Source organism: Chrysoperla carnea, chromosome 3, assembly GCF_905475395.1.
Source record: "Chrysoperla carnea chromosome 3, inChrCarn1.1, whole genome shotgun sequence".
In the NCBI taxonomy this organism is placed as follows: domain Eukaryota; kingdom Metazoa; phylum Arthropoda; class Insecta; order Neuroptera; family Chrysopidae; genus Chrysoperla; species Chrysoperla carnea.
The window spans coordinates 27,671,928-27,686,721 of NC_058339.1; the positions used below are offsets into that span (position 1 = coordinate 27,671,928).

Below are 14,794 nucleotides of genomic sequence, written 5' to 3' on the forward strand. Positions count from 1 at the left end.
GCATCCAAATCAGACTTATCAGGCGTCAATCGGTAGGTTTTTTTGAGTTCTAGAACTCGGCAACCCTAAACTACTTTCAAACGATTAAAAATAATGGGCTATAAAATAGTAAAATATTTATGAACTCAAGATCATTTCACATAACTCTCTTAGACGATTAGGGTTGCCACCCCGGCCAGGTCTCTCGCCCGGCACATTATGAAAGTGGTGTTATTGGAGGGGGGGGGGAGAGAAGGGTATTTTAGGGAAAAATATCATAGCAAAAAATTTTTATTTCGTCTATTTTCCCGAACGTCATAGTGGCGTAGCCCCTTAATAATCTTCAAAACGCATTGTGACTAGCAATGTCTTATAATTAATAAATTCGCTTATTACGAATAACAAAGATTTATTGCAGAATAATTTTCCTTACCGTACCATCTATCTTTTATAAATAATACTGAAGGCTTATTATGAATTACAAATGCTACGAAGTAATTTGAACTAATTTCTGCAATCATAAATTTTCGGAAAGTGTTACTTTGATAGAAACAACATAATTATTATACAAAAATAGCAATGTTAATTTTTGTTCGAAATGTCGGAATTGATCTATTTTTTAAGCATGTTATTACAAAATTTTGTTCAAAGGAACTTTTTCCCTCATTATATTAATAAACAAGTTCTGAATTAATATTTTTTAAATTGAGTTTTGTATTTCGTACAAATATTTTACAACCATTTTATGTTGATAATATAGATACCCTTGAGTAGTTCTAAGAATAAATCATAGATGGCGTTTGAAAGTGAATTATGACAAGCCATGTACGTGGATAGTGCTGAGACGTAATTAATTTATGAATCATCCATTTTTATTTTTTTGCAATTATTTTCATGATTACGTAATCGTATCAGACAAAACTTATATTATAATTTAAGCAAGAAAAACTCCCTAAAACCATGAATTGAATAATTTGAACGACATAAAAGAACTAAACAAAGTATTTACACATAAAATAATAAATGACAGTTTATCTTTATTATTTAGGTAAAGAAAGTGACGCTGCAAATCGCCATTAAAAATTAAAGTGCGCGTGCGTTACAAATTTTCGATAACTGCGTGTTTAGCATCAAGCTAATATTCCGTAAAAAACGAGCTAAATTTTGAGTTTAATTATTGTGACTTTAATTGTTGATTTGTAGATTAATTATTTTGTTGTTAACAGTTCAAGACTAAACGTTCAAATAACTGAAAAAGTCTTGTGTGTTGCGATAATATTTGACAACCCAAACCCTCACCGCGCATACGAATATAATACCAATGCACTATGGGTATATGTAATAGATTAGGCATGCGCTTTTCAGTTAACAGTTGGACCTCGGTAGAAAATGGCGTCAGCTAAGTTTCTCGAGGAAGCTCTTAGATCAGACGTCGACGAGTCGGCAGTGAATGCAATAGTGGGTTCATTAGAAGATCAACTAGTTACATCGTCGCCAGTAGTTTCAAGCCATCAAACAATTTCTAGTGTAATTAATCAAAATCATTTGAACAGTGCAATATCAAACGGCGGCAATACTCAGAAACATGGGGTTGCTAACGGTGAATCGGTGATTGATTCAAATAAAATAAACTCATCAAGTCATATACAAACTACAATAACGTCAAATGCAGTCAGTACAGTGGTTGCTTCGATGTCAGGGGGTGCTCAGAGCATCCCCAATAGTTTTATTAATCAATTGTCTACAAATGTATCATCAGCCCAACTAAGTAACATGTCCAAAACAAATGAAGGTATCAAATTAGTATATCCACCAGGAACACAAACAATAAACAATCGTGTGACATTTCCTTCACAGACATTACCAAATGGAACAATAGGTTTAAGTCCGTTATCTCAACAAACAGTGCATCCGATACAGACATCTACTACGAATGTACATAAACAACCCGCGATTGTGATAAAAACTAGTGCTACCCCAGGTACACCTGGTCTTGTGACTGTACCTATGAGTGTTACAACGTCTATTGTGAATAGTGTAGGAACGTCTATGCCAGTGACAAGTATGCCCGGAGTGATGACTATTGCAAAACCTTTAAATAATGTTGTTACTGCAGGAGGTCAACAAACCATGGTAGCTACACCCGGACAACAAACTGCTATTATTCCAAATGTACAAATTGTTAATGTACGACCTGGAACACCAAATCAAGGACAAAAAAATATGCCACCAAGAGTGGTTCTTGGTAGCCCCCATGTTATTGGAGCCAGACAAGGACCGGTATGATCAAAATATATCCTTTTATTTACAAACAAATTTAGAGGTTACAATTATGTAAACAATGAAATGTTTTTAATTAGATTTTATCATGAAAATTACATTGGATTTTCCATAAATTTATCGTATTATTTTTTTATTTAAATATTACAATGACTTGATCCAGAATAATTAAATTGTACTGTCTTTTCATTTTTTAATTGAAAAATGAATTTTCAGGTTAGTTCGGGAGAGAAAAAATTATTATTATTTAGTTAAATTACTTAAAACGGAGAAATTAGAGAATAGTAAATGAAGTATTTGTTTTACGAAACGGCAATCTAATCTATCTTGACGAGGAAACAAAAGTATCCAAAATAAGCTTATTGTAAATTACTCTGATTGCTTTCTGTTTTATTAAAAAATGGTTAGTTATAAAATTAAAGATCATATTGTTTATTTTCATATTAATTCGGAAAATTTCTGTAAAACTTAATCCATAATTTAACATAATTAATATAAATATTATCGAAGATAATAAATGAGAACTCTAGGATATATCGAAATACAGTCCGCCACCAAATTAGCAAAGAGTAACATTCATAATAAGAGTAATCACTAGCTAATTTTTACTGATGATGACTACTTGGTAGTCGAAAATACGTATTTTAAAAATACAAAAAACTGATCTAGGAAATTGGGGCAAAAATCGAAATTTATAACATAATTAATATCAAGAAATTATGAAAAATTGTTAGAATTCTTATTTTGTTCGATGAATTGAGTCAATTTATATATGAATCTTACAGAAAAATGTAATTAATAAAGTTTCAATTTTGTAAATAATATTTGGGAAAATAGTAACAAAGTAAAGGAATATGAAAAAGTAGTTATTTTGAATTATTTTCCACGTTTCACTAGGAACTATGACTGGTTCGACTTGGTATGCAGGGGAATATTTTTTTTGGGAATTATAAATGATATCTTGAAAAACAGTGTGTAAAAAATAACTCTTGTTTTGAATAGTTCTAGCATACAATACTTATATTTGGAAAAAATACTTATATAAATACAATATGAAATATTCAGATTACAAGACTTGGCATTTTTGTAAATTCGAGAGAATGATTCTCAACTTTTACCTATTTGTTTTCAATTTATTGAAAACCAAGAATGTAGCGAAGAAAATCTCACACTTTTTATTAAACAGAAACAGGAATATTAAGAGATCCGGTTCTAGTAATGTAGATTAAATGATTTCGAATCCAATATTAGAGTTTCTTTTAACAAAAAAAGTCGCTTTAAAAGCGTCGAGTGGGCCATCAATTTCCAATTTAATATATGCAGGGTATTAAAATAAAATATGTTGTTATCCACTTATTTTACAAGTATTTTTAAATTAAAGAAATAAAAATTTTATAAAATTTGTTTATTTTAGATAACAATTCAAAGTTTACAACAATTACAACCCGGACAACAGGGTCATCTCTTGCTAAAGACTGAAAATGGTCAATACCAATTGTTACGAGTTGGTCCAGCACCGCCAACACCAAGTGGTGCACTTCCAGCCGGCGCAACGCAAGCTGCTGCATCCGGTACACAACAAACAACATATCGTCTACAAACGGTACCTGCAGTAAGTAGGCTGAACACGCAATTTACGGGACCTCCATTGACTATTCGAAAGACTATCGTCCAACAGGTGAAAATTTAAACAACAACAAAATTTTATTTCGTTCCTTTGTAGTCAATTTTGTTTGATTCATCATTTGTTGTTTGTTTTTTTTATTTTGGTTATGTAGTTCGGTTTCTTAGCTGGTAAATATTGACAGTTACCGACCAGAAGAAAGTATGAAATTTGGTAGCCGTTCTGATTTTATGAACGTATTAATGTAATAATATACAGTGCGTTCACCGATGAAGTTAACAAGATACCGAAATATACTATATAGATATACTAACTTGATTTTTGAATGTTAGACGATTGAATAAATGTTAGAAGTTGCATGTTTTTTGCAGAAATAAAACTATAATCTATATGTATGCCAAGTTTAATATTTTCTTCTAAGTTGGGGACGAAATTCTAGCTAAAGACTGTACTAAGAGGGTAATTAGCATTAATTATATTACTATGTTGTTATTGAAACATAATCTTTTTTTAATGTAACTGGAACGAATATTAATTATATGCTTTCATATTAAGAAATTATTTTGTTTTTAGAATGAAGGTAGTTTTCGTTTTGTTTCCAAAATATTTTTAGAGTTTTTACAATTTTGGCGGGGATTTTGTTATTGTAATTTATATGTTTTTTATTCTATTATTTTATCTGTTGGTACTATATAGTCTTAATTTTATTATTTGCATGTTTTTTAAGTTTAATTTATTTATGTTTGTCTAAAATTTTTTGATAATTTTTGTTACAAACAGTGTTACGCTAGTTTTTTTATAGTTTATCTTACGATTAAAGTCAATGCATTCTAGGAAGAGCGACTTTTTTGGCTTGCTATTTTTGTACTGAGGTAGCAAAGCACTAATTTATAAAATTATCAGATCAATTCTTTAAAATTTCTCACTTATGATATGTTGGGACTACTTTTTACAGCGTCTCCTTGTTAACATGATTTAAGCCTCACCCATCATCATTATTTGTAGATAAAAAACGTTGTTAATATAGGAATAGGAATAATAAAATATGGGAATGCAGCTCTTCGGCTTAATGGATTAAGAAAATTATATTTACCACAAACAAATTTATATATTTACCTTCATACTTTATTTAAATTTTACACAATTTTTTTTTTGCATCCATTAATTTGACCGTGTAATTTCGCATATAAATGTCGCTAAACTTCCAGAATATTTTCGAATTCAAATGGATCTTTTCCTTCTGCCAATACCCATTGTTTTTTTTTTTTTTTGAAAAATAATTTTCTTGTGTTTGGGTTTCCTGCAATGTGGAATTTATAGTTGTGTCCTTATTACTCTTGCATAGCCTTATGAATATTATCGCGTTTGGAAATTTGTATATTTTAGTTGAAAGTTGAAAAACATTGCCAAAAAATAAACTGATAGCTTAAATATTACGTTATCATGCTCATTTGAAAAACCAGTAGACTCGCCAAAAGGAAGCCACTTACGAAGTTTCAAGTATGTATTAATCATTAAACCAAAAGGATGCTGTCTCGCAGAATAAAATTCTTAAATTTTATTGATGTAGAAATTTAGGAGGTTTAATTAATAAAAGTTCCCATATTATATATCAACGAATTGATTTTAATCATAATTTTTATAAGGGCTTTTGCCAGCTTCGAATTCAATACTGATTGTTGCAGATAAATAGATGTTTTATATGTTTGAATATTATTTGTATAAAATTTAAAATTGATTTTGAAATGAGCATGCAAATCAATAAGATTGATAAGTTATTTGTAGAATCTAATAAATATAATAAACATTTGAAAAATAAATATAATTTTTAGGCACCGACAACAGTAACCACAACACCAACAGCGACACCAATTAGTACCCATCAACAACAACCTATTGTACCTACATCGACAACATTAGTAAATTCAAATCAAACAATATCAACTGGTGCGCCAATTGTTACGCAAACCACTCCAAAACAGTCTTTAGATAATACCAAAGAAAAATGTCGCAAATTTTTAGCTAATTTGCTTGAATTGTCTAGTCGTGAACCCAAGAATGTTGAAAAAAATGTTCGAACATTAATTCAAGAGCTCATCGATATGAAAGTTGAGCCAGAAGAGTTTTGTGACCGACTAGAACGACTATTAAATGCATCTCCTCAACCATGTTTAATTGGTTTTTTAAAGGTAAGATAAATTTTTGATTACTATTTTCTAATAGAAACCAGTTTAGATTTTATTTCAAAGGTTTTGACAGCCGGATTCTAAATACGGTATTTGTATTATTCTTTTTCTCATAGTTTTGAAGAAGTTCATTATTTAGATCATGAATCTGCTTCTGAAGCTTTATGAAAGTAATGATCAACATGAAATTTAATATTTGTTTCTTCACAATTTTTATTTCAGAAAAGTTTACCTCTTTTAAGACAGTCACTAGTGTTAAAAGAAATGGTAATCGATGGTATAAAGCCACCCCCTAGTCATATTGTGTTCTCTTTGGCAAATTCAACGCCTTCAATCACCAGTACGGTACAGGTACAAACGGCAAGTGGGATACGACCTGCTTTACCTACACAAGTTAGATTAATGGCACCTGGCGGAGCGACAACGGTAGTACGACCTGGTGTTCAACCACGACTGGCTACCCCTACAATCAGAGGACAAAGTCCGCAACCTCGAATGATAACAACTACAACATTGAGACAACAAACACCTTTTACTACGAATAATGTCATTGTTCCAGCATCACAACCACCAGCATTACATCCTGTGTCAGGTAAAAATAATTCGATAGAAGTTTTTTTTTCACAATTTTTTGTTTGTTTCAAGATCTTCTTAATGAAACCAGAATTTGTATTTTCTAGTTCATAGATATCTGGCGTCCGTGATACGCCATATTACAGATACATACATAATACACGAACATCATACATACCCTGTATAGACGTATATATCCTATATAAGATGTTAAAAATTGAAACCTCTTTGCTTTGCCTCCACCTTAGTGTCAAAAGTAAAACAGTAGCGCTCCTTCCTACACCAAGAAAAGTTTCATTTTATAACATGAACTCCTTGTACGTTCAATTAAATAAAATGGTCTTAAAATAAATACAAAAATATTTTTTGTTGCTGATTGGATATTAGATTAATATTTAACCATCAGTCTGGCAGTCTGTAACGTGTCCAATTTTTTTTTTAATAAACTTTTTATTTTATTATTTTGTAAAATTGATCTATATAACTGAAGTACAATTTTATATTATACGATGGCGTTTTGATTAAAAAAAATATAAAAATTCAAGTCTGGCATCATTATTCTTGACACAACTGTTTGCCGGACTGAAATCTTGGATATGACCAATCATACGTTTAAAAACCTGATGCAAATCCAAGCTGAAAATCAATAAGTCGAATCACGGGTATACCGAATCACGCTTTAATAACTCTTACTATCTTAATTGAATAACTCTGTTATTATGGAATGACACATCTTTTTATTTATGTATATTAATATGTTTGATAGCTAAAATATCATTTGGAATAGCACATCTATTTGTATATGTATCTTGATATATCAAGATACTAAATTTGGTATCAAAATAAATAAATAAATAAAACCGGCCCTGATTATTTATATAAAAAACAAAGAAATGTTTATTTTTTGTTACTTTATTTGACATTATATTTATATACTTAGGTGCACCACCATTATTTCCAACAAGTGGGGCACAAGTACGAGTTGCCTGTGTAAGACCCCAAATGCAGCAAGTGAGACAACAAACACCAAATCAACAAATACGATCACCTGCACCAGTACGAACTGCCACACCAAAAACAACACCTGCAAAACCTTCAGTGCCTTCAACATCAACAAAAGTTGCAACAAAGGAGAAAGAGAAAAAATCATCATCGTTTGCATCATCGGTGAATTATGCGCCTGATGATGATATTAATGATGTGGCCGCCATGGGTGGTGTTAATTTGGCTGAAGAAACACAGCGAATATTGGGCTCAACAGAATTTGTAGGTACACAAATACGATCTTGTAAGGATGAATTATTTTTACATGTTGGACCGTTGCAACAACGATTGCGACAAATCACACAATCACATGGTTTAGAAGATGCGTCTGGTGATATTGCAGCAATTGTATCACATGCAACGCAAGAATTATTAAAAAATATGGTCGAAAAGTTAGCATTAGTTGCAGAACATAGAATAGAAATTATGAAGAGTGATTCTAGATATGAGGTACATTTTTTTTTTTTGGCTTAAATATTTTTTATACTAGTTATTATATTTACAGTTGTATTGTATCAGACTATTTTGTAGACATTATGCCGTCGATTGAAATATTATAAAATCATTGTGATTTCCAGAATTTATTCTCCTGAACATTGAATTTATTTCTGGTTAAATTTTCGAGAATCAAAAATGATCCTAAAGCCTATTTCTATTTATCTGCCTAAATACTAATTATAGTCTTTCGAAGAAGGTAAATATAATGCCCAAGTGAGTTTAAAAAAAATTAGGACTTGCCATTTCATTTTTATATGGAAAATAAAATTTATGTGAAGAAATGATTTTAAAAGAAATGAAAACGTATGACTTACCTTCAAGAATAACGTCACAATATAAATCTGAGCTTTTTAAAGTTTTCTTTAATTTGATATTAAATAATCTGAAATACGATAGCTGGGGCACCAAAATATCATGTCCAAAAATGAACATAGTTTATCGCTTACTTACTATTTAAAAAATTTCCACTTTATTATACCAGGAAAATAAAAAAATCTAAAATTTGTATCCTTTATTTTTGCTTCATTTTGACATCTTTGACAAAATTTCGTTTTAACAAACCAAAAGTTTGAATATAATTTTTAGTGATCGGGTTTTGTGCGGACAGCTTTATAATTCTGAAAATACTTACAGGTAACACATGACGTGAGAGCACAGTTAAAATTTTTAGAAGAATTAGATCGGGCGGAGAGAAAACGACATGACGAACAGGAACGTGAACTATTAATAAGAGCAGCAAAAAGTCGTTCTAAAAATGAAGATCCTGAGCAAGCCAAATTAAAAGCAAAAGCAAAAGAAATGCAACGTGCTGAGTTAGAAGAACTTCGACAGAGGGAGGCGAATCTTACTGCTTTACAAGCTATTGGTCGTCCCAAGAAAAAACCTCGACTTGACAATGAAAATGGTAGTGGGTCCACTCAGGTAATATTACAAAGAAATCTTATTTAATGAAATATTTTTGTTTTAATTATAAATATTTTAGGTTAAGTTTTCATTTTTTATTTATGCATCATTATATGACAGGGGTTGTGAACATTTATGTATAAACGTGCCATCTTTTCGACTTCCCGTTGACAATTTTGTAAACGAAATTGACTATTATGCTATGAGTGAACCACCCCACCTGCTTCATTAGCAATTGTAATCCACGATGTAATTACAATAACAAACAATAATTATAATACTTCATGATCGAACTTTGTGATCGGTGGCGTGCCGAAAATATTGTGTTACGTGCTATTGATTCGCCATCTCTGTTATATGATGAATGATGTCGAGTAAAAACTGTATTAAAATTTAAATTTTGTTTAGGTTAACGCTGGCGCTAGTGGTAGTGGAATATCAAGTGGAAGAAATCAAATGCCATTCCGACCGCGATTAAAACGCGCAAACCTTAGAGATTTATTATGTTTACTCGAACAAGAGAAAGACAAATGTAAAAGTACGATGTTATATCAAGCGTATCTTAAGTGATTGCAACTACTTTGCTGGTGCTTGACTACTGTAGTGTTATTACGCCCGTGTATTAATTCTGTGATTCATATAATTTACACGGTTCAAAATAATGTTAACGCTTACGTGTGTTTTGTGTCAAAACAGCATCAGTGAATTTATTTTCAACAAAGGTGATATATACATAATATACTGATTTTATTTAAAGAAAACGTTTTAAAAACGAGAAAGTGATATCCAAGTCATAAATAAAAAAAATATAACAGTTTTGTTTTACCTGTGAATTGTAAAAAAAAAGGTTTTTTCTTTCAAATAGTTATTTCGTAATTGTGTTTTTTTTAGTTGAACGATTTTTTTTTATATTGAGTACTGAAATCATTTGATTTCTATAATTTTGTAACGATAACGATCATGCATTTATAAATTAGTGTGGAAAGTTTTACATATAAACATTTCCAATTTCGTTTGCATTCCATTTTACTAGATTATGTTTAGAAATTATGGATTATTTGTTTCGAAATAAATTGTTTTAATTAAAACATGAAAATTGAATTTATTGAGAAATTATATATTAATGAGAACAAGATTCCACGAATATGCTTCTGTTTGTTTACTAACACAATCTTACTGTCATCGATGCGCAATGTCTTTAACATTACATCGATGTCGTCATATCGTGATGGTATCATGATATTGAGAATAAACAAATATAAGCTATGTAAGATTATTTTCTAACACTGTCGTCTTTAAAAGTGATAAATTCTAAAGCTGGATTCACACGAACATCGACTTAAACGTCTAGCGATGAAATAAATGAAGTGAGTCTCTGAAACGTTGTGGCCTCTCATGTGTTTCTTTTAAAAAAAATGAAGTCTAAAGAAATTCGCTTCATAAAACCCAGTCTAAAGGAAATTTGATAGTGAATATATTTTCGAATAATTCGTTTTATCCTGGAAAGGATACAGTATTTTTTTGAATTATCAGACATACAAAACAATTCTCGCGGATAGTTAAAATCAAATACCTTTCCGGAAACAATAAAAGATAAGTATAAATTTTAAATGATTCGAAAAACCTGAAGTATGTGTTTTACAATCGAAAATAGTATTTTCATAGGGGACAATTTTATGCAATTTTATTCTACCACATGGTTTTTTTTATAAGAATATTTTATTCTTCGTCGAAGAAAAGGTTAGATAACGATTATATACGTAGGCAGAAAATAACTAAATTTGGTGTAAGCTTTTCGGATAATTTTGAAAGAGATTCTTTTAATTCCCAAGCTTAAGAAAATACTGTAATAATTTTCAAGACTGACTTTGGAGATAGTTCCAAAGTTTACGCGTTACAAGCGTTTTGATCTACACAATTAAGCCTAAAAAGTATTGGTTGAATAAAATAGTCTGGGTTAGGAAATTTTAAATGCTTTATATTTTTTAAATTTTGAATACAAATCTAATTAACTATAATTGGCCATGAATTTCCAAATTATAAAGCTTTTTAAGTGAATTGATTGTTAGCCGAAACACCTTATTGGAATAGGAGAAAACGAAGCTCCAAGTCTATAATTCCTCGAATTATGCAGGAGTTTTTATTTAACCCTTGTAACTTGCTTTTCTGATATCAATTTCAATAGAACCTAATATCAGAATATAATCGAAGCTATTATCAGATTTGAGAGACAGAGCTACAAATGTGTAAGAGATTACTTCAAAGTGAGTCTTTGAAGTTGTTTATAAAGTTCATATATGAAATGATGTTGGATTGAACAAATTCATCATTTGAATTAATTAAAAAACGGCATTCTTTTTTTTTCTAATTAATTTTTGGCCAATGATTTTTTTAGATCAAATTTTGATTTGAATAAAAATGATGCATTGAACACAGTATAATTGAATAAGTATGCCTCGTAATGACGACATTTGCTCTATACGGTAATAGAAAAAAATCAAGACAGAAAAGATCTTATACTAGAGCAGGGTCACGTAAAAGTTGGAAACAAGCATGCAATTGTATAGAATGATCTCTGATTAAAGATAGTTGTAGTCGGATATTTTTATTTTGGTTCGTATGACATTCTTGGAGTGCACTGTTGATTTTTTTATAATTAGCCTATAATAGGCTTACATTAAACTCGAATCAATCAACTATTCATTCGTTAAAATCGGAACATTTGTTATTATTTTGAACTGTTAAGCTCATGACATTTCCTTTGCAATATTATATATATGGACAGCCACTCTGGTCTAAACCAAACTTAATTTATGATTCTATTTTTTAAATGAATAATAGTTTAATTTAAAAATAATTCATTTTTAAGAATTCAAGTTAATTCAGTAATTTTAAATCCAGAGAATATTTTAATCCAATACTAATCTATTACTGTAACGCTACAGTTCTTAAAGTATGCATCATAAAGATATAATTTGATCAATTGCGTAAGTTTGCAAGGTTGGCGAAATTTTGTGTTATAGAAGAAAATTTTTTTTCAAAGCAGATAATGATGAAACTGTTTTGTAATGATTTTTAGAAGCGCATCTGAAAGGTCTGTTTCAGACAAAACGCTTTACCAGATCAATTTCGGCTCAAAATAAACCAATTAAGCTAAACTTACTACAAAGTGGCTCCATAAGTTTAACTAAAATGGCCTATTTTTAGCTGAACTGTACATGAACACCCTGTATAAATTAAATTAATTTAAAAATTATTGTAATGTTCTATAAACCATAGTTTCTAAACTGTTAAATTATTGGTATGGTTAACAATTTGTTAAATATTTTATTTTATTAAAATTGTATTAAAAATTTTATTATATAAAAATCGTGTAAATTATTTTTTTTTATCGACGCGTTATTGAAATCATTTGATTTGAATACTCAACAAAAAAAGAAAAAACAAACCATTTACTATTATGTTTTGTGTAGCGTTTATTGAAAAATGCCTTTAATAATGTGTCTTAACTATATAATTCTGTAGTAAAAAAAAAAGTTGTATTATAAATAATGTGATTCCTCTATTATATGGGGGAATGAAATTTTGTACATAGTTATTTTGTAAGTTCCGACTTGTTGTTGTGGGCCTCTATTCTTTGCAAAAAAAAAAAAAAATTAATTAATTTAATATCTTTATTATTCATTTTTTCTTCTATTCTTTTTTTTTTTTTTTAATTATAATTTTTTAAGCTAAAAAAATAATGTAATTGTAATATATATATATATTATACATAGTATGAAAAATTTACATTATTATACACAAAAATCGGTCCGAAAAATTTACTTTTTGAATATAAAAGAAGTCATTGAAATTTAAATGTTTTACTTTTTATTATTTTTCTTTTTTTTTTTTTATCTTATAGGTTTATTTTTTTTAAAGTGATAGTCCAGTTGATACTGCGTTTTACTTGTCTATTGTGAAATAAATGATGGTAGGTTGGAATAAAATTTTGAGTCTATAAAGGACCCTAGATCACTGTATATGAAAAATGGAGAGATTTCGAGATATTCCATGTCGAAGATCTTGATTTTCATTGAATTTCAAGGGGTGTTATATCACATGTATTCGGAAAAATTAGGAGATACTCTGAGAATGTTGGGTAAACTCATTTGTAGTAATTTTAGCAGAAACCAACTCATTCTTGTTTTCGTTTCAGGCGTAAATTATGTGATTGCATATGATGTAGCACTTCTTGAAATTCAATGAAAATCGGGAACTGACATGTAATATCTCGAAAACGGCACACTGGTGAGATTTGTACCCACTGAGACATTTGTTCAGTCTGACAAGAAGAATATTTTCTCAAATTCTAACGAAATTTTATCGAAGGTCATTTTCCATATTAAATGGTTCGGGGTTTTTACATAGAAAAGTTGTAGAAAATTCGAATTTGGTTTTAACAAAAGCTAAGGAGAGTGGTGCGATGATTTTAAAATTCTATTTTTTTTTCATCTCCCCTGTTCTTTACCATATTAATATGTGTAAAGTACGTATAATGTGTAAGTATATGATTTATACTAAATTTTGATAGCTTTTATACGATATATTTTTAAGCCAATTATTGACAAACAGAACTTTTATAAACATTTGTAGCGTTACATAGAAAACTGATGGTGAATTTTGTAGTATTAAAATACCTGATTATCGAAACAGACATTTAAATCAAACTGATCGCTGTTGGAAGCCTTTTCGACATCTCATGCTTGATTTTTTTGTATACTCTGAATATTAGAGATAATATTTATAAAATTTCTTGGCTGTTTGTCATTTGTTTTTAGCAATTGGGGACCGTCAAATTATTTATTACTAAAGAATACTGGATTAATTCTATTAAGTTCTAAATATTAAATGAGTTTGGAGATAAATCAAATTAGAGTAAAAATCAAAACCAGAGATGAAATTTATGAATTATTTTACGATTGAAAACTTAAATTCCGAAGCGGCGTGAATGTGTCTTAGTGGTTTTCTTGACCTGTCGCTAGCGCAGTTATACAGGAAAGAATAAGCCAGTTAGTTTAAGGTTCTTCTCAAGAAAATAAATATAATAATATTTGCGATAAGGATTAACGTGTTGACGAGTTCTAAAAGAATTGAGCAATATCCTAATGTTATCCTAATGTAACAATCAAGGATTGGAAACTCCCAAAATACTAATTTTGTTAATAATTTTGATAAGATAGTGAAAATTAAGAAACCATAAAACCATCAAAAGCAGTCTATTTTCACTAAACCGTAAAGGATACCGCTGGCTTTAATTTTTTTTCAAAAAATATGTCTTAAATGGCTCAATACAAAAAAAATTTTCTAATTTCTCGTCGTTTATTTTCACAAAGAAAACATTTTCAACTGGCCTATAACAAGATTTTATGATTAATGCTATTTATAAAACGTGTGTAAATGCCGAATATGTTAGGGAAAGAAGCACATATTTATCTAGGCTGTGATCATATGATTTTTTTTTCTTATTAAAATTAATAAATTTATATAAGTGCAAAATTCAATATGTTTGACAATATTCTTTTATTAATGGTTTTAAAAGTAGAATTTCCAAAATAGGTTTAGTAAGGGATTGAAGTCGCGCTATTCCGATCAGCGATCTGCAGCGATCAGGCCATGGGCCGAGGTGGCTTTAACGTATTGACAAAAAAGAGGAAGCCTCTCCACA

General features: G+C 29.7%; 1 protein-coding gene across 3 annotated transcripts; it reads left to right on the forward strand.

Annotated features, from left to right (window-relative positions):
• The first annotated feature begins 1,213 nt into the window (after positions 1-1,213).
• LOC123296514 (transcription initiation factor TFIID subunit 4) lies at positions 1,214-13,010 on the forward strand. Of its 3 annotated transcripts, XR_006535176.1 has the most exons (8): positions 1,214-2,259; positions 3,674-3,937; positions 5,716-6,072; positions 6,292-6,661; positions 7,583-8,136; positions 8,818-9,105; positions 9,496-9,809; positions 12,992-13,010. XR_006535176.1 is itself a non-coding variant. In XM_044878006.1 (7 exons), the coding sequence occupies exons 1-7, from the start codon at positions 1,369-1,371 to the stop codon at positions 9,655-9,657; spliced, it is 2,886 nt and encodes a 961-aa protein (XP_044733941.1). In that variant the 5' UTR covers positions 1,214-1,368; the 3' UTR covers positions 9,658-9,872. The 3 variants fall into 3 exon arrangements, 2 of the variants coding, with proteins under 2 accessions (XP_044733941.1, XP_044733942.1); XM_044878006.1 differs by lacking the exon at positions 12,992-13,010 and having other exon boundaries at positions 9,496-9,872; XM_044878007.1 differs by lacking the exon at positions 12,992-13,010 and having other exon boundaries at positions 3,674-3,871; positions 9,496-9,872.
• The last annotated feature ends 1,784 nt before the right edge of the window (positions 13,011-14,794 follow it).